The sequence below is a fragment of the Eleutherodactylus coqui genome, chromosome 6 (assembly GCF_035609145.1).
Source record: "Eleutherodactylus coqui strain aEleCoq1 chromosome 6, aEleCoq1.hap1, whole genome shotgun sequence".
Lineage (NCBI taxonomy): Eukaryota > Metazoa > Chordata > Amphibia > Anura > Eleutherodactylidae > Eleutherodactylus > Eleutherodactylus coqui.
The window spans coordinates 12,508,666-12,528,984 of record NC_089842.1 but is presented as its reverse complement, the minus strand read 5'-3'; the positions used below and the strand labels follow the sequence as shown (position 1 = coordinate 12,528,984).

Below are 20,319 nucleotides of genomic sequence, written 5' to 3'. Positions count from 1 at the left end.
TCTTGTGACAGAAAACAAGTTTTGTAGGGGCGTGTTCTGCGCCTCGCTCCTGGCGACCCCTGGGAGGGTAATAATGGGCTGGACATGCCCTCCAGTTGTACTCGATCTGACTGGATTGGTGGAGTCCAAATTCTTCAGAGATGGTTTTGTAACTTTTCCAGTCCCATCAGCTGATGCAGCGCTTCTTCTGAGACACTCGGCAATCCCCTTTGTTTGTGCGGTGATACACTTGTTGTGAAGATCAGACTTTTTTACAACCAGTCGCCTTCTCACACCTGATTTCAATCATTGGGCTGGCAAATGGCTGACTCTAATTTCACCTTCAAGTTATCTGCTAAACAGAAAGGTTCACATACTTTTGCCACTGACCAACATGTGACATTAAGTCTTTTTCCTCAATAAGGCCGGTTTCATACGACCGAGAATCTCATGCGAGTTTGGTGCGTTGCAAGACTCACAGAACGCGCGACTATGAACCCCGTTTTTTAGATGGAGTCATATACATGAGCATCGTGGCGCGTCCTATCTTTTTGCGTTCCTCTGAACGCATTGCCCATTGTTTTTAATGAGACAGTAAAACGCGTCGCGCGGTGTGCGGTGTACATGCGAGTGTGACGCGAGGTTTCCCATTTGAAACAATAAGAAACACTTGCCGATCCTCTCGCGTGCCTGAAAGCCGCACTGGATGATCCCTACTTCACAGACGTGATGGGAAGTGTTTTTGCCAGAAAACCGCCTTGCTTCGGCGTGAAAACAAACGTTGGCGAACGTGGTATCGGATCGAGTTTCTCGGCCAGGTATCGCACTCGCCTGTGTGTAAGTAGCCTAAATAAATGACCAAATCTAATAATTTTTGGTTTTTGGTTCTCTTTATCTACTTTTAGGACTTTGTAGGTTTATATCACAATGTAAGCAGAAATATAAAAAATTCTGAAGGGTTCACAAACTTTCAAGCACCACTATAAAGCTCAGTATCTGCCTATGTAATGCCCCAGTCTTGTCCCAACCGGCACATAAACTGAAGTCACAGAAGAAGCTAAAGGAACAAGTGTGGACAGAACCTTCCTCGGCCAACATTTAGTAAGAAGCTCATATTGGGTCATGTGACGGGCTGGAGTTACACATCAAGTATTGTTATATCGATGGAATTAGAAGGCCCAGTGGGAATGCCTTCCCCCGGTACGGAGTGGACAACCGCTGTATGGACCGGCACATGAAGGACATTACGCACCTGGCAAGGACCGGATGAACTCGTAGACATCTTCCACGTTCCATTTAGTAGGGTCACTTGGTAAGAAGTTGTGGTTCACTGTTAGCAGGTTTGCCCCCTGCAGATCTGTCAGCTCCAGCCCCCGGTCATTGTGGCGCTGACGGGAGAGGGACGAGCTGGCAGACATGGGCGATAATGGCTCCTCGTAGCTGGAGTTGTCTGAGCAGCGGCTGGAGTCCTCCTGACTATTGCCGTGTTTGAGGTTGGAGGAGGTAGTCAGGGGCGTCATGCTGATGGGGGTGATGGGCTCAGTCATCTGTGGGAAGAAACCAATGACATAACGATGAGACAAAATATCTGACAGTCTCAACCTAAATCTATATCATCACCCGCGTTCCTGACTGCGGTCGCCCCTTCACTGTTCTATCGCTGCGACGTTCTCTTATAGAACATACAATTATGTGCTCCAAGAAATTAAATGACCTGGGATCTTGTTGTTCTCCATCGTCTGCAGACTCTTTCTCATCTGTCACATTGCTCAGTGTGAACCTGCTCTCATCTGTCAGGCACCAATGGCGGACCTGTCAATTCTGGTATTCTCCAGGGAATGTCAATCAGACGGTGCTGGGCTGTGAGTACAGCGCCCACTACAGGACGTCGGCCCTCAAGGAGTCTGTATGACAGTTGGGTCAGTAGCTGCTGGTGGGCATTTTGTAGGGCTCTGGCAGCTCCTCCTGTTCCTCCGGTCCTGATGTTGGAGGGCATTTTGTAGGGCTCCGGCAGCTCCTCCTGTCCTGATGCTGGAGGGTATTCTGTGGGGCTCTGGTAGCTCCTCCTGTTCCTCCAGTCCTGATGTTGGAGGGCATTTTGTAGGGCTCCAGCAGCTCCTCCTGTTCCTCCGTACCTGATGCTGAAGGCTTCTTGTAGGGCTCTGGCAGCTCCTCCTGTTCCTCCAGTCCTGATGCTGGAGGGTATTCTGTAGGGCTCTGGCAGCTCCTCCTGTTCCTCTGGTCCTGATGCTGGAGGGTATTCTGTAGGGCTCTGGCAGCTCCTCCTCTTCCTCTGGTCCTGATGCTGAAGGCATTTTGTAGGGTTCCGGCAGCTCCTCCTGTTCCTCCGGTCCTGATGCTGGAGGGTATTCTGTAGGGCTCCGGCAGCTCCTCCTGTCCCTCCGGTCCTGATGTTGGAGGGTATTCTGTAGGGCTCTGGCAGCTCCTCCTCTTCCTCTGGTCCTGATGCTGAAGGCATTTTGTAGGGTTCCGGCAGCTCCTCCTGTTCCTCCGGTCCTGATGCTGGAGGGTATTCTGTAGGGCTCCGGCAGCTCCTCCTGTCCCTCCGGTCCTGATGCTGGAGGGTATTCTGTAGGGCTCTGGCAGCTCCTCCTGTTCCTCCGGTCCTGATGCTGGAGGGTATTCTGTAGGGCTCCGGCAGCTCCTCCTGTTCCTCCGGTCCTGATGCTGGAGGGTATTCTGTAGGGCTCTGGTAGCTCCTCCTGTTCCTGCGGTCCTGATGCCGGGTTGATGCCCTTCTGTCTGGATCTCCTCATATAACATCCTGCTATCTGCCCCAGGCTCTTGTGCTGGGGGACACAGCTGACCATCTTGCTGTGGCAGGCATGGATGTGCCATCCTAGAGGAGCAGGACCACCTGATTGGGCTGCAAGTGGCACTTCATGTACCAGCAGTGACCAGGATGCCAGCAAATACAGAACTGGAGAAGGAGAGGAATCGTCGCGGTCTCTTTTTGGGGGGTCTTGCTGTCGCCTCTCCGATGCTCGTGTCGTGTTGTCCCTTTCATTTGCACCAAAGCAGGTAAAATAAGATTTAGAAATGGCTTTTGCTTCCTGATTGGACGGATTCCTTTCCCTGAAGTGGAAGTGACTTGGTGTAAGGCTGTACTTACACAGCCAATAGGGAGTTGTGCCTGGACAAGCCGTCCGTGTGCCGTGCGAGACACCACACACCGCAAGTCCTAATCTCATGTAAGACTCGCACGAAAAAAGTACCTGCTTCAGTTTTTCCATCTTGCACCAATCGGCCATGTAATTTAATTGGAAATATCATGCTTCCCCGAAAATAAGACCTAGCCTGATTTTTGGCTATTTTCGTGGAGGCTTGAAACATAAGACCTACCCCAAAAATAAGCCCTAGATAGACTACATCAAAAAAAAGAATGCATTACCGGGCAGGCGCCGTCTGGGTCCTTCCCGCTGGTCTGCGAAGTTCTGTAGCTCCGTTGGGCGTACTGCACTCCCTCAGCTTCTGACAGAACATCATTTCCTGGTTGCGGCGTTCATAAATCCCGCCTGCAGCACTGCTTTCAGCCAATCAGAGCCATCGCTTCCTGGAGTGGAGGAAGCCTGGCGGAGCTACAGAATTTCGCAGACCAGCCTCTTTTGGGGCAAAATTTATTATAAGACAGGGTCTTATTTTTGGGGAAACACGGTAATAGGTTAATATAATGCGCAAGTTGTGCCAATCTAGCAAAGGCAAAAAAATTGCGCATTTTTTCACACCCGTGTAAGTACGGCCTTATACCACGGGGATTAAGTGTTCCCGAGATTTTTTTCGGCAGTGTAGTAAATTATGATATAAGGTGACACGGGGAGAAGCCTGTGCGCCCCATCACTGCCGCCATACACGTGTGCGGGGTTATAAGTCTGGAGCCGGTCCGCCATCTGCTGCTCCCGCTCGTCTGGGCTTTGTACTAATATCTGGGTGCTGGTCCCGTGGTGCTGACGGAGGGTGGGCTCACACACGGGCAGGAGGTGGCTGTGTTCCCTCCGCTGACATATGCGGCACACGTTATACACCGATCGCTGCCGTGTTGTCAGACACCGGGGCTTGTTTCTGACAGGTTCTCTCCGCTCATCTGATTTGGGGTCACTGTCTACAATCCGCAGCTCCGGGGCTGTAGTCCTAGACCCACCGCAGACCTACCTGCATCGTGCTCTCCGTGCTGGGACTCTGCGCGCTAATCTTCCGCGATCTCCGCCGCGAGTGCTTGGCTCCTCCAGGCTTCTGTAACTTGTTGCGGTCAGGATGAAAGAGGCCAACGCGTTTTGTACACCCCACGTTATACCTGCGGGGTTATAGGAGCAGAGTTAGAGCAGAACTCCCCGAATATCCCCAAACACTGTACAAAGTATACACACCTCTCATACATACCCCATATACTGTACAGAGTATACACACCTCCCCTATATACGTCTCATAGTATACACACCTCTCATACATACCCCATATACTGTACAGAGTATACACACCTCCCCTATATACTGCTCCTAGTATACACACCTCCCCTATATACGTCTCATAGTATACAGACCTCTCATACATACCCCATATACTGTACAGAGTATACACACCTCCCCTATATACTGCTCATAGCATGCACACCTCTCATACATACCCCATATACTATACAGAGTATACACACCTCTCATACATACCCCATATACTATAGAGTATACACACCTCCTCTATATACGTCTCATAGTATACACACCTCTCATACATACCCCATATACTATACAGAGTATACACACCTCTCATACATATCCCATATACTATACAGAGTATACACACCTCTCATACATACCCTATATACTGCTCATAGTATACACACCTCATACATACCCCATATACTGTACAGAGTATACACACCTCTCATACATACCCCATATACTGTACAGAGTATACACACCTCCCCTATATACTGCTCATAGTATACACACCTCTCCTGTACATATGTCCCATATACTTTATGAAGTAACCCCTCCCCCCCGTTCCCTTCCCCCGCACACCTCAGTTTATGTTTACAGATCACTGGTCACCTTTTTGCGCACGCCATAGAACAGAACCGCTTAGAGCGTTTGAATTTGTACTCAAAGTCCACTCGACCGCAGAGCTCACACTTCAGTTTGGGGGGATCGCCTTCATCTTTTGATGCTAAGAAAAGAAACAAACATCACAGCGAGTCGGCTCTCTGTCCGGTTGGCTGCGCTGAACTTTTCAATGTACTGCCGGTGAATAGTTGAATCGTAGGGAGGCGTCTAGACTGTTAGCTCCTGGGTCTGGTTTACATTGGTCAAGTAGGCAGACACGTTAGTAAAAGCATGGCCACTCAATCAATGTGAACACAGCGCTCAGGTGGGCAGTAAACTGACGGGCACTGGGGGGGAGGTGACTGGTAGTCTACTGGGCACTCCACTTGCTCTCTTCCTGTGTTAACAGATGGGGACAGGGCAGCGGGCAGCAGGATAGCAGCGGGACAAGGCAGCAGGCAGCAGGGTAGCAGCGGGACAGGGCAGCGGGCAGCAGGATAGCAGTGGGACAGGGCAGCGGGCAGCAGGATAGCAGCGGGACAGGGCAGCGGGCAGCAGGGGGACAGGGCAGCGGGCAGCAGGAGGGCAGCGGGCAGCAGTGGGACAGGGCAGCGGGCAGCAGGATAGCAGCGGGACAGGGCAGCGGGCAGCAGGGTAGCAGCGGGACAGGGCAGCGGGCAGCAGGATAGCAGCTGGACAGGGCAGCGGGCAGCAGGGTAGCAGCGGGACAGGGCAGCGGGCAGCAGGGTAGCAGCGGGACAGGGCAGCGGGCAGCAGGATAGCAGCTGGACAGGGCAGCGGGCAGCAGGATAGCAGCGGGACAGGGCAGCGGGCAGCAGGATAGCAGCGGGACAGGGCAGCGGGCAGCAGGGTAGCAGCGGGACAGGGCAGCGGGCAGCAGGAGGGCAGCGGGCAGCAGGGTAGCAGTGGGACAGGGCAGCAGGATAGCAGCGGGACAGGGCAGCGGGCAGCAGGGTAGCAGCGGGACAGGGCTGCGGGCAGCAGGATAGCAGCTGGACAGGGCAGCGGGCAGCAGGGTAGCAGCGGGACAGGGCAGCGGGCAGCAGGGTAGCAGCGGGACAGGGCAGCGGGCAGCAGGATAGCAGCTGGACAGGGCAGCGGGCAGCAGGATAGCAGCGGGACAGGGCAGCGGGCAGCAGGATAGCAGCGGGACAGGGCAGCAGGCAGCAGGGTAGCAGCGGGACAGGGCAGCGGGCAGCAGGAGGGCAGCGGGCAGCAGGGTAGCAGTGGGACAGGGCAGCGGGCAGCAGGATAGCAGCGGGACAGGGCAGCGGGCAGCAGGATAGCAGCGGGACAGGGCAGCGGGCAGCAGGATAGCAGCGGGACAGGGCAGCGGGCAGCAGGGTAGCAGCGGGACAGGGCAGCGGGCAGCAGGATAGCAGCTGGACAGGGCAGCGGGCAGCAGGGTAGCAGCGGGACAGGGCAGCGGGCAGCAGGGTAGCAGCGGGACAGGGCAGCGGGCAGCAGGATAGCAGCTGGACAGGGCAGCGGGCAGCAGGGTAGCAGCACAAGGAGGGATTGTTTTGTTTCTGGGCCCATTTCACAGTTAGTTGACTAATGTAAACACAAGCATGCACACACGAGGGTAAGGCCGGCGGCACACGGACGGATTTGCATTGCGTAATCCGCAGTCAGTGTCCGCACAGAGGATCCACAGCAAATACCGTTCAGAACATGCTATTCTCCGGCCGCGGTCAGGGCAGGATTCTGCTGCGGGCTCCCTCATGTGGAATCCGAGCCGGTTGTGTGCAGCCGGCCCAAGTCCAGTACTGACCCCATTAACATGACTAATGTAAACCAGGCCCTATGGCAAGCAGCTAGAGCCTATATGGCACATGGCCTATCACCTGCTACAAAGGTTTCCTCCATCTCAGAGTCTGTGGTTGTGGTCGTCGTGTTGGCGTCTTGCTGGGGCTGTTTTTCTGGCAGCGGTGCCTGCTGATGATTCTCCTTTGACCCCACAAGCAGAGAAGAGCGCCCCACCTGTCACACAAGAGCAGCTGCGGTTAGGAGGCTGGGTGCGGAGCTACGTTCCTGCGCTATGTGCTCAGTGTCCCCCCCTCGGCTGTGTGTTCAGAGCCGGTGGCCGCTGTCTGATTATTGGCAGTGACTAAAAGGAGTACAATGACTGCCGCTCAGTGGTTTCCAGGAGACATTACAGGCCCGGCCACATGAGCGGCCACAGGGCGGGAAACTGTGTGCCAACTCTGGAGCCGCCACTGGAAAGAACATGGAAAACCTGAGAGAATGCTCAGTGCCTGCCAGACGGCAGGGCGGCTGCTGCACCCACCACCGTGGGGTGAACCGTCCTGCCGCTCCAGAACCCGGAGACTGTGTTGTGTACTCATCACCGCATCGTCTGCAGCTTTCTACCTAATGAGTTTTAAGATCTCTGCTTCCTGTCAGTGAATATCCATGGGACGTGACATCCTGCTCACACAGCTGAGGGCTGGTTACAGTGTGTCAGTGCAGGTAGAAGCGATTACAAGTTTTGGAGAACTTGGTGCCGTTGTGTCTAGCTGCGAGGGGACCGAAATACATTGTGACAACTCCTCAGCAGATCGTGGCTCAAAATGATAGAGCCAATGTGTATGAGCCGCTTGGCAATGATGTCTGCTACGTGTACTGTATATCTGTGTACAGGCTGGGGGCGTCTCTGCTTTTACTGGTCCCCCATCGGCCTGTGTCCTGCGCCTCCACCCCCCCATAACAAGAGCATCTTATATACAGCAATGCAATGCAAACGTGCCGCTGAGCGCAGACCCACCTCGAGGACAGCTCTGCTCCTGTGCGACTGCAAAAGCAAGAAGATCAGTGACATGTAATCATCAGTGCACAGTGAACACGACATAACATACAGCGTGCAGGCGGTATTACTACTCCCCCCCCATCTACATATTACAGCGTGCAGGCGGTATTACTACTCCCCCCCCCCATCTACACATTACAGCGTGTGGGCTAGTCTACGGCACAGAAGATATCATACCGGGAACGGCTGGGCTCCCTCTTGGATCACGAAGCCTTCGATGACATGAGTGAGGATTTGCGGTTTGACCACAGCCTGTGGAGGTTTGTTCTCACCGTTCTGGGGGGTGTTGCCGGTGGCAGCAGCTGGAATAGGAGAAGAACCATTCCCCGATGTCATGTCCAGTGGAGGGCAAGAGTCAGAGGCTGGCACGCCGGTGTGAGCGGAGTCTACGGAGGGAAGAGAGAGGAGCCAAGTGAGAGACACCGACACATAGATACAAAACCATCGGACGGATCACACGGCGATCCACGAGAAAGACGCAGAAACATCCCATAACCCAAAAGGGTTGTCCACCGCTCGGATCACTGCCAATCAGCCGATCACTATGGAGAACACAAGAAGCAGAGGGTGCTGACCATATGGCACAGCGGCCCGGGTTGGCAGTACATTGTATTCAATGGGAGCTGCACCTGCAATACCAACCTGGGCGTTGTGCTACGGGCAGCACGATATGCTTCATGCCCGCTCCACAGTGACAGAGGTGCCGGCAATCAGCTGATCGGCGGGATCTGAGCGGCTGCCCCACACTGATCATCTATTGTTGATCGGTTCCGAGGACAGGTCATCAATATCAATGTAAGTAAATATAAAACCTCCCCAACGATCCCCTGAAGGGCGCTGCCCACAGAGTTCAGATGTCCAAACCCACCACAATGGCAGGAGCTGATAGCCCTGTAATGTGGAGGAGGCCAGCTGAACCTGATAGATGATGTTGAGGGAAAGAAGGACCAGGGACATTGAATTTCAATGCCAGAGCCTTTTGTTCCCTGAGAGACAAGCCACCAACAGAGCTGTGCGGCTTACCTCCCTCAACACACGAATGTTCGATCAAGCCGAACCATCATATGCACGGGGGAGCCACCGGAAGAGCTGTTGGACTAACAATTGTTTGTCTCATGGTTGCTGGAGGTGTATGGGCAATTGGGCATCTTAAGCAATTGTGAACCTGCCGAACTAAAGGTACCTTTACACAGGACGGTTATCACTCTGATCGCGGAGTCTGAATGGTAATTGTTCAGTGTAAACGCTGACCCAATCTGAACAATGAACTCATTTCTGCAGGCATAATAATCAAACAACGATCGGCTCGTGTGAACAGGCAGTTACTTGTCTATGAACGACAGCCTGTTTACTCTGAATGGAGGTGAGCGGGCCGGAACGATCCATTCACTGAGCAATGATCGCTGCTGTGTGAAAGCATAGGAACGACCATCAGGTGCCGACAGTCGTCCTGTGTAAAAGGGCCCTAAGTGTTCGGACTGATCCCACCTACCTGTGACGTGCCCTCAGTTGACCTCAACTACCTGTGATCACATGGTATGGAAAACTCTGCAGGGATTGGACATGCGGTGTAAACTTTGAATCCGCAGCTTGTCACTAATTTGGTGTGAATTTCATCCTTTGCAGTGAAATCCGTGATAAATCTGCATCAAAGTCGGCCTGTAACAGATCTGCACCAAGGATCGTCCAATGGGAATGAAGAGTAAAAGGTCATATTCACGAGGGCGAAAGCCGCATCAGAAAAACCCAGAATGACAGCGGTTGCAGATTTCTCCCACGGAGCTGGATTTGTGTATCGGCACACGTATTTAGCTCGGTGCAATGAGGCTAATCTGCGCATAGGAATCCGTGACAAGAAGTGACATGCCGTGTTTTTCCACATTGAGAATTTGAAATCTGCACTGTACAGACGACGGTGTGGACTCCCATCAGAGTCAATGATGCCAGTATGACACAGAATTGGTCTCTGGACGCGGGGGGTGTGCTAGAATATGTGCAGGATCAGGGTGTGATCTGCGGGGTGTGAACCTACAAGGAGGCTCGCAGCTGCGGCACATCCAGCGGGCACACACAGCTTGGTCTAGGATCTGCCCGTCGCCCTGCTGGACACAGGCAAGCGGCGCGGCCTGCCCTGCTGGACACAGGCAAGCGGCGCGGCCTGCCCTGCCGTGCTGGACACAGGCAAGCGCCGCAACCTGCCCTGCTGGACACAGGCAAGCGGCGCGGCCTGCCCTGCTGGACACAGACAAGCGGCGCGGCCTGCCCTGCTGGACACAGGCAAGCGGCGCGGCCTGCCCTGCTGGACACAGGCAAGCGGCGCGGCCTGCCCTGCTGGACACAGGCAAGCGGCGCGGCCTGCCCTGCTGGACACAGGCAAGCGGCGCGGCCTGCCCTGCTGGACACAGGCAAGCGGCGCGGCCTGCCCTGCTGGACACAGGCAAGCAGTAATGATGGCACGCACTATTCCCGATCTATGGACTCCACAAAGTCGTCTCATTATGAGAACATACAACTATAAGGTGGTAACGACCCCAAAATCCTGCAAAAAAGGTGATGTGATCAGAGCTCTACAGGTGCAAGTGAATAACATCCACGTGATTCTAACCAGTCAGCAGATTACGGACCGCACTGTACGAGCGACGCCAGCGCCCCCTTCATCCACCTGATTGTCCCAACTATTCCTGACATGTTGGGACACATCTTAGGACTATAGCGTGTGGACCGCGTGTGATATGGAGTGCTGCATATGTGTGTTCACATGAGACACAGACCCTTGCTTCTTATATTCGAGGACTCTATAGTGACGGGTCCGTTCCAATGGATTGGCACATAGCTAATGTGGTGCCGATATTCAAAAAGGGGCAACAAGTGAACCTGGAAACTGCAGGCTGCTAAGTAACTGGTCAATGATAGAAAGCAGAGGGGGGTTAGAAATGGTACAAACTCTGATTGGGTCACCGTTACTAGTGGGGTCCCACAGGGGGCAGTATTGGAGGGGTCACCATTTCTAGTGTGGTATCACTGGGGGCAGTATTGGAGGGGTCACCATTACTACTAGAGTATCACAGGGGGCTGCAGTAGAGGGGTCACCATTACTAGTGGGGTATCACAGGGGGCAGTATTGGAGGGGGTCACTATTATTAGTGGGGTCCCACAGGGGGCAGTATTGGAGGGGTCACCATTACTAGTGGGGTCCCACAGGGGCAGTATTGCAGGGTCACCATTTCTAGTGTGGTATCACTGGGGGCAGTATTGGAGGGGGGTCACCATTATTAGTGGGGTACCACAGGGGGCAGTATTGGAGTGGTCACCATTACTAGTAGGGTACCACAAGGGGCAGCAGTGGAGGGGTCACTATTACTAGTGGGGGATCACAGGGGGCAGTATTGGAGGGGGTCACTATTACTAGTGGGGTACCACAGGGGGCAGTATTGGAGGGGGTCACCATTATTAGTGGGGTACCACAGGGGGCAGTATTGGAGGGGTCACCATTACTAGTAGGGTACCACAAGGGGCAGCAGTGGAGGGATCACCATTACTAGTGGGGGATCACAGGGGGCAGTATTGGAGGGGGTCACTATTACTAGTGGGGTACCACAGGGGGCTGTATTGGAGGGGGTCACTATTACTAGTGGGGTACCACAGGGGGCAGCATTGGAGGGGTCACCATTACTAGTGGGGTACCACAGGGAGCAGTATTGGAGGGGGTCACCATTATTAGTGGGGTACCACAGGGGGCAGCAGTGGAGGGGTCACCATTACTAGTAGGGTACCACAGGGGGCAGCAGTGGAGGGATCACCATTACTAGTGGGGTACGGCAGGGGGCAGTTTTGGGCCCTACTCCTCTTAATTAGCTGGTAGATGAATTGTGCAGTAAAATATCAATATTTGCAGATGATACAAATTCTGTAAAGTAATTAACACAAAAGAGGATGCAGGGAGATCTGGATAAGTTGGGCAGAAGAGTGTCAGATGAGGTCCAGCACTGATAAATGGAAGGTTCTGCACATCGGCAGAGGAGATCCATGTCACCATTACACACTAAATGGGAAACTACGGGGAACACCGACATGGAGAAGGACTTGGGGGTATAAGTACCTCTAAGACTAACTGGAGCAACCAGTGTCAGGCAGCTGCTGCCAAGGCAAATAGGATCATGGGGGCATCAGAAGAGGTCTAGGGGCGCATGATGAGAACATTGTTCTTCCTCTTTACAAGTCACTGGTCTAAAGTAATAAATGGAATGGGCGGACTACAATACCCAGAGATGTTATCAAAATTGGGGGTTGTTTAGTTTAGAAAAAAAGACGTCTGCGGGGCGACCTACTATGTATAGATATATCAGGGGGCAGTACAGAGATCTCTCCCATCATCTACTATACCCAGGACTGTAACAAGGGGGCGCTCTAATAACTATGTATGGATATATCAGGGGTCAGTACAGAGATCTCTCCCAGCATCTATAATACCCAGGACTGTAACAAGGGGGCGCTCTAATAACTATGTATAGATATATCAGGGGGCAGTACAGAGATCTCTCCCATCATCTATTACACCCAGGACTGTAACAAGGGGCGCTCTAATAACTATGTATAGATATATCAGGGGTCAGTACAGAGATCTCTCCCATCATCTGTATATAGCCAGGACTGTAACAAGGGGGCGCTCTAATAACTATGTATAATATATCAGGGGTCAGGACAGAGATCTCTCCCATCATCTATTATACCGAGGACTGTAACAAGGGGGTGCTCTAATAACTATGTATAGATATATCAGGGGTCAGTACAGAGATCTCTCCCATCATCTGCATATAGCCAGGACTGTAACAAGGGGGCGCTCTGATAACTATGTATAGATATATCAGGGATCAGTACAGAGATCTCTCCCATCATCTATTATACCCAGGACTGTAACAAGGGGGCGCTCTAATAACTATGTATAGATATATCAGGGGTCAGTACAGCGATCTCTCCCATCATCTATTATACCCAGGACTGTAACAAGGGGGCGCCCTCTACATCTAGAGGAAAGAAGGTTTCTACACAGCATATAAGGGGTTCTTTACTGTAAAAGCAGTGTGACTGTGGAACTCTCTGCCTGAGGACATGGTAATAGTAAAAGAGTATATATCACAGTTATATCACTGATTACTGTCGTTGATCCGGGATTATTCTGATTGCCAAATTGGAGTCGATAAGGAATTTTTGTTCTCTAAAATGGCTCTACCTCATTGGGGTTCTTGCCTTCCTCTGGATCAACATTGGGGGCTAGCAGGCTGAACCGGATGGACAGTTCCAGGGTAAATGGTGACTTTGGACTCGACCTGCTTTACACAGGGCTGTAGATGACTGGAGACCTTTACAGGTGACCATAACAGCCACTGGACCCCGAGGCTCTGCGCTTGTGGCCCCCGGAAGAGGTATATACTGGTGACATATACGTACAACAGAAGAGAATGGCATATACTGTAGAGTAGCATCCGTCAGTTAAGCAGTGGGTTCGGGAAAGTATTTCGGGGGTATCCAATACATGTCAATGCATTTATTACACGACGTTTAGCAGCAACCGCCTGCGCCCGTCGCTTCACTCACGTCCGGCAGCCGCCTGCGCCCGTCGCTTCATGCACGTCCGGCAGCCACCTGCGCCCGTCGCTTCACGCACGTCCGGCAGCCGCCTGCTCCCGTCGCTTCACGCACGTCCGGCAGCCACCTGCGCCCATCGCTTCACGCACGTCCGGCAGCCGCCTGCGCCCGTCGCTTCATGCACGTCCGACAGCCACCTGCGCCCGTCGCTTCATGCACGTCTGACAGCCACCTGCGCCCGTCGCTTCATGCACGTCCGACAGCCACCTGCGCCTGTCGCTTCACGCACGTCCGGCAGCCGCCTGCGCCCGTCGCTTCATGCACGTCCGACAGCCACCTGCGCCTGTTGCTTCACGCACGCCTGGCAGCCGCCTGCGCCCGTCACACAGTACACATATAAAGAGCAGCAACAATTTAGAGAACTCCAGCCAGTCAGCGATTCCATGGACCGAGCCCAAACAATAGGTGTGCACCCGTTCAGTAGTCGTATTAAAGGGCCAGCGACGTTACCTGGAGAACAACCTCCATCATTATACAATGAAAACTTCTGCAACTCTCTAACAGACTTTGTGTTTTGATTTCTCATCATTTTGAAGATCTCTGCTTGCTGTCCCTGAATGACAACCTTTCCTGTTTACATTCAGAGGCTCAAATCTATCCTCATAGTTACAATGCTACCTGCAGTGATACATTGTAGCAGTCTGGAGTTCTGACTGTCTGACTCCAGGAGGAAAGAATAACATTCCCATTCACTGACAGAAAGCAGAGATCTTGAAGGAAATGAAAAGTTCTGCAACTTTCTAATAGACTTCGAATTTCATTACAAGAGAATGCAGGCTGTCCTATACACATACCGGGGAGGTAATGGCGCAGGTGCAGTTTTTTTGTGAGACCTTATAAGCGCTGCAGTGTAAAGCATCACTCACCTTTTAAAGTCAGAGGATTTAGGGGAACCCAAGAAATCTACCATTAAGTGCCCAATTCCCTCATCAAACAGCGCCGAACACCAACCTGTAGGTGACGGTGGTCAGCGGCTTCTCCACAGATATGGGCTTGTCATGGGACTGTCACACATGGGGCCCCACTCCACAAGTGCCACCACCCCCAGATACCCGAACTCCTGCCATCAGCCCCAAATTCTGTACTCTTCCGAGAGACCCCAAATTCAGGTCTCTGCCGGCTGGGAGTCGTATGATCTGTTTGGCAGAAGACTCAGAGTCGTATCCTCTATGGGGAAGGTTGGGAGTCGTATCCTCAGTTGGGGAGAAGGCTAGGAGTCATATGATCCATTGAGGAGACGGTTTAGAGTCGTATCCTCTGCCGGGGAGCAGGCTGGGAGCCGTATCCTCTGCCGGGGAGCAGTATCCTCTGCTGGGGTGCCGGCTGGGAGTCGTATCCTCTGCCGGGGAGCAGGCTGGGTATCCTCTGCCGGGGAGCAGGCTGGGTATCCTCTGCCGGGGTGCTGGCTGGGAGCCGTATCCTCTGCCGGGGAGCCGTATCCTCTGCCGGGGAGCCGGCTGGGAGCCGTATCCTCTGCCGGGGAGCAGGCTGGGAGCCGTATCCTCTGCCGGGGAGCCGTATCCTCTGCCGGGGAGCCGGCTGGGAGTCGTATCCTCTGCCGGGGAGCCGTATCCTCTGCCGGGGAGCCGTATCCTCTGCCGGGGAGCAGGCTGGGAGCCGTATCTTCTGTGAGGGGGTCCGTCCTGCTGTAGAGGAGTAGTCGTGTTGGCCAGGCGCGGGCTCTTTGTTGTGAACTAGGAGGGCAGGAAGAGTTTGAGCGGTTCAGGAAAGTGCTGGTCCGGGCCTAGGACTCCTGTTGTTCAGCTCCACATTGTCCACACGGCCCCTCGCTCCACGCTCAGACAATGAATGAGAGGCTCAGCCCTTTGTGAGTCTGCCCATCGCCCACACTTCCCCTCCTCCTCCTCCAATCCCAGAGGCGGGCGGAGGGTTAGGAAGGAAAACAAGCAGGGGGGACCGAACACGACACAACAGCAGCTGCTGAACTAGAATGCCAGCTGTCCCCCCAGAGCAACAGTCCGATCCAACAGCTGTCTGTACACCCGAAACCGGGTCACAGCCATCACACAGCACACACGGGGTCACCCTGGGCACCCCTCCCCTAAACACATGATGGTCCACTGCTGAACCCGGGTCACATCAAATATTCAAACCACAGGGGGTCACCCAGTGCCCACACCCGAAACAGGGTCACAGGGGTCATAAACACAGAGGGTCACCCAGTGCCCACACCCGAAACAGGGTAACCCAGTGCCCACACCCGAAAGAGGGTCACAGGGGTCATAAACACACAGGGTCATCCAGTGCCCATACCCTAAAGAGGGTCACAGGGGTCATAAACACAGAGGGTCACCCAGTGCCCATACCCTAAAGAGGGTCACAGGGGTCATAAACACACAGGGTCATCCAGTGCCCATACCCTAAAGAGGGTCACAGGGGTCATAAACACACAGGGTCATACAGTGCCCATACCCTAAAGAGGGCACAGGGGTCATATACACACAGGGTCATCCAGTACCAACACCCTAAACAGGGTCACAGTGGTCATAACACACAGGGTCACCCAGTGCCCACACCCGAAACAGGGTCACCCAGTGCCCATATCCTAAACAGGGTCACAGGGATCATAAACACACAGGGTCACCCAGTGCCCACACCCGAAACAGGGTCACAGGGGTCATAAACACAGAGGGTCACCCAGTGCCCATACCCTAAAGAGGGTCACAGGGGTCATATACACACAGGGTCACCCAGTACCAACACCCTAAACAGGGTCACAGTGGTCATAACACACAGGGTCACCCAGTGCCCACACCCGAAACAGGGTCACAGGGATCATAAACACACAGGGTCACCCAGTGCCCACACCCGAAACAGGGTCACAGGGGGCATAAACACACAGGGTCACCCAGTGCCCACACCCGAAACAGGGTCACAAGGGGCATAAACACACAGGGTCACCCAGTGCCCACACCCGAAACAGGGTCACAAGGGGCATAAACACACAGGGTCACCCAGTGCCCACACCCGAAACAGGGTCACAGGGGGAATAAACACACAGGGTCACCCAGTGCCCACACCCGAAACAGGGTCACAGGGGGAATAAACACACAGGGTCACCCAGTGCCCACACCCGAAACAGGGTCACAGGGATCATATACACACAGGGTCACCCAGTGCCCACACCCGAAACAGGGTCACACGGGGCATAAACACACAGGGTCACCCAGTGCCCACACCCGAAACAGGGTCACAGGGATCATATACACACAGGTTCACCCAGTGCCCACACCTGAAACAGGGTCACAAGGGGCATAAACACACAGGGTCACCCAGTGCCCACACCCGAAACAGGGGCACAGGGGGCATAAACACACAGGGTCACCCAGTGCCCACACCCGAAACAGGGTCACAGGGATCATATACACACAGGGTCACCCAGTGCCCACACCCGAAACAGGGTCACAGGGGGAATAAACACACGGGGTCACCCAGTGCCCACACCCGAAACAGGGTCACAGGGGGAATAAACACACAGGGTCACCCAGTGCCCACACCCGAAACAGGGTCACAGGGGGAATAAACACACAGGGTCACCCAGTGCCCACACCCGAAACAGGGTCACAGGGGGCATAAACACACAGGGTCACCCAGTGCCCACACCCGAAACAGGGTCACAGGGATCATTTACACACAGGGTCACCCAGTGCCCACACCCGAAACAGGGTCACCCAGTGCCCACACCCAAAACAGGGTCACAGGGATCATTTACACACAGGGTCACCCAGTGCCCACACCCGAAACAGGGTCACAGGGGGCATAAACACACAGGGTCACCCAGTGCCCACACCCAAAACAGGGTCACAGGGATCATTTACACAGAGGGTCTCTGTAGCCAACCAGAGCGACAGGAATGAGAAACCAACATGTGTGGAGCAAGTGAATCCTATGCAGCGCTAGCCTCGGGTTAGATGGGACCCCGTGCAGAACCCCCTCCCCCACCCCGGACCGTGTAGAACCCCCTCCCCCACCCCGGACCGCGTAGAACCCCCCTTCCTCCCGCCCTGATAGACAGTCCACAGAAAACAGCAAGATAGTGACATATCCACACAGCTCAGGGAATAAATACTGTACCAGGACCAAGCTCAGTACATAAAACAGCACAGACCAACCCCAGTACATAGATCTAATACCAGACACAGGCTCATAACACTAATACAGCCCCAGAAGCTACAGTAGAGGAGCTAAGAGATGGTGCAGCAGGTCACTGAGGGGTTAACAGCGGCACCTTGGAATATCAGAAGGGTGAAGACAGAGCCGGGAGGGGGATAATTCATGTAGCCCCTCAAGACGCTGATGAACAGAGGAGGAAGATTATCTGGCCAGGCGGACCTAAGGGGGGCGATCACCCCCAGCCAACATCTGCCAGGTGCCCCCCTATAAGCTGGTGGCCAGCGCCCTGTGCCACTGCGTGAGTCATACATCACTAAGACCGGCTGGTAGACCACACATCCTGCTCCATCTGCAGGCGGGCATACGGGGGACCGGACAGGGATCCAAAAAGGAGGACTATGAACCCAAAGTGTCCAGTATTCTTCCCATGTCAGGCCTGGAGGACGCTTCTTCAGGAACCATTGTGTGATAATGCTATCTGTCTTGTCAGCATCTCCATTATGTCACAGAACAGACAACCACAGCCTCCAGGAGACAATGCGGCTGAGCTTGAGCCACCAATCAGAGCTCTACCTAATGGAGCAAAGCTGCAGTGTAAAGTATCGGGGCCGAGAAGCAGTCTGGTGAGACAGAAGGTGGATTTCAGACTACAGCAGCCTGCAGGAGACAATCTACATGAGTTTAAGGCACTGATCAGAGCTGTGTCCTAAAGGAGCAGAGCTGCAGTATAAAGCATTGGGTCGAGGAGCAGTCTGGTGAGACAGAAGGTGGATTTCAGGCTACTGCAGCCTGCAGGAGACAATCTACATGAGTTTAAGGCACTGATCAGAGCTGTACAGTAGGTACTGTTACACAGCAGGTAGGTGTCCCCCATGTGGAAAGGCTCTAGTACAAGGAGCTGGGACATGGCCAGTTCTCGCCCCAGGAGCCCTATAGGCGGGGGAGGGGTGACAGCACGTTAATGGACATCCATATCTCACATTTCTGGCGGCGGCTCTGCTTCGTACCAGCGGTTTCATGGAAGCTTTCATCCTCTATGCATGAAGCGTGTGCGGGCAGCCGTGTCCCCTGTGTCCGATTATTATTTAATGAGAGCGCTCTGTGGCCGCATCCTAAGTGCAGGGGGGGGGGGGGGGTCAGCCGGCGGATAATGTGTATCCTCCACCTGCTCCAGCTTTTAGCTGCCTTGTCTTTGCTCTTCAGCTGAACGTGAACCTGATGACATCATTCCGCCCGCAATGCAGACCTGGATATACAAGGGACCTCAGAAAAAGCTTCTCATACCTCCGCTTCCTGCAATGTGACATGGGGGGCGGCTCAAGCTGTCATATTAACCCCTCCGCGTCCCAAGATGTATATTTACGGCCTCTGATCCCACTACATTCATAGAGGGTGCTGGCTGTCTAACAGCTGACATCCGCCCACAACAGCCACGATCAGCATTAACAGTGATGGACGCTGTTATGCCCTTAAATGCCCGATTGGTATTTGGGAACTACCGAACCCCCCCTTCTTCCCCGGCGAGGAGCTGTTCAGTTGCCATGGCAGTCGGGGGCCTTCTGAAAGCCCCCAGGGCTGCTGTGGCTGATTACCTATCAAGCTGTGCCAGTGGCAGGTCTTGATAGACTTGACTGTCAGAACACGGTATAGTGCAATAGTATCTAGTGTCCTCTATGGGCAATAAAAAAATTAATTAATTAAAAAAAAATTGTTAAAATAAGTTAAAAAAACGCCTTCCCCACATTTATAATACATTAATCAAAACCCCCCCAAAATTATATTTGGCATTGCTGGGTCTGTAGAAGTCCAATCAAAGTAATGCATTATTTATCCCGCAAGGTCGTCAGAAAAAATAAAAAAAACAACGCCAGTATTGCACTAAGTAATAAAAAGTGATCAAAAAGTCAGATGTTTTCCATTAGAATCCAGGATGCCCCACAAACCCAAACTCTCAAAAACTTTATCAATGGAAAAATAAAGTTTAATAAAAAGAACAACCGTAACCCTCCCCCCTCCAAAGATGGCGGAATTGTGCTCTATTTCCTATTTCACTCCACTTGGATACGTTTTTCAGCACATTATACGGGACATTAAAAAGTAACATTGGATAAATAAAGGAGTTATGATTTTTTGAAAGTGGGGAGGAAAAAAACAAAAATGAAAAAAGTAAATACAATAAAAAAGGGCCGCATCAAAGGGGATTTCTGTGACTGGACTAGTGGTGACCTATGCTCAGGTTAGGTCATCAATAGTTGATCAGTGGAGTTCTAGCTGACTGAAAATTTACAGCAGCGCATGAGCAAGTACCGCGGCCACTTTAAGGGCTTATTCCGCCGTGCGTATATCAGCCAGGTTTCCCCAAGGCCCATTTACACTGAAAGATGAGCGAGCAATTTCGCTCAAACGGCAGTTTGAGTGATAGTTTGGAGCGATCACTTTGCATAAACTCTTAAGTAGCTAACTAGCTACTTAAGAGTTTATTAGTGTATAGATGAAGGCTCCTGCTGTATGCAGATGACAGCAGGAGTGCTGTTATCTGCAAGCTGCTGCTTTGTTCTCTGAGCAGTCATCAGTATCCCGCTGAGAACTCAGCGTGCGGTGCTGATAAGGCTCATTGCTGACTTTAAGCTTGCTTAAAGTCAGTGATGAACGAATAGTGCACGATGGGCGCTC

The 20,319-nt window shown here is 53.1% G+C and overlaps 1 protein-coding gene across 7 annotated transcripts in view; it reads right to left on the bottom strand.

Moving 5' to 3' along the window:
- The window catches only part of PHC2 (polyhomeotic homolog 2), a 103,904-nt gene that overhangs the window by 5,900 nt on the left and 77,685 nt on the right, over positions 1–20,319 (bottom strand). For 6 of the 7 annotated variants that reach the window (XM_066606223.1, XM_066606221.1, XM_066606220.1 and 3 more), the window contains 6 exons: positions 8,044–8,252; positions 7,825–7,851; positions 6,905–7,040; positions 5,046–5,160; positions 4,150–4,291; positions 1,232–1,526 (listed from right to left, as the gene is read on the bottom strand). In XM_066606223.1, coding sequence (XP_066462320.1) covers positions 1,232–1,526; positions 4,150–4,291; positions 5,046–5,160; positions 6,905–7,040; positions 7,825–7,851; positions 8,044–8,252 — 924 coding nt within the window. Of the gene's footprint in view, positions 1–1,231; positions 1,527–4,149; positions 4,292–5,045; positions 5,161–6,904; positions 7,041–7,824; positions 7,852–8,043; positions 8,253–14,463; positions 15,304–20,319 lie in introns of those variants that run through there. The other variant, XM_066606227.1, reaches the window with a different exon arrangement.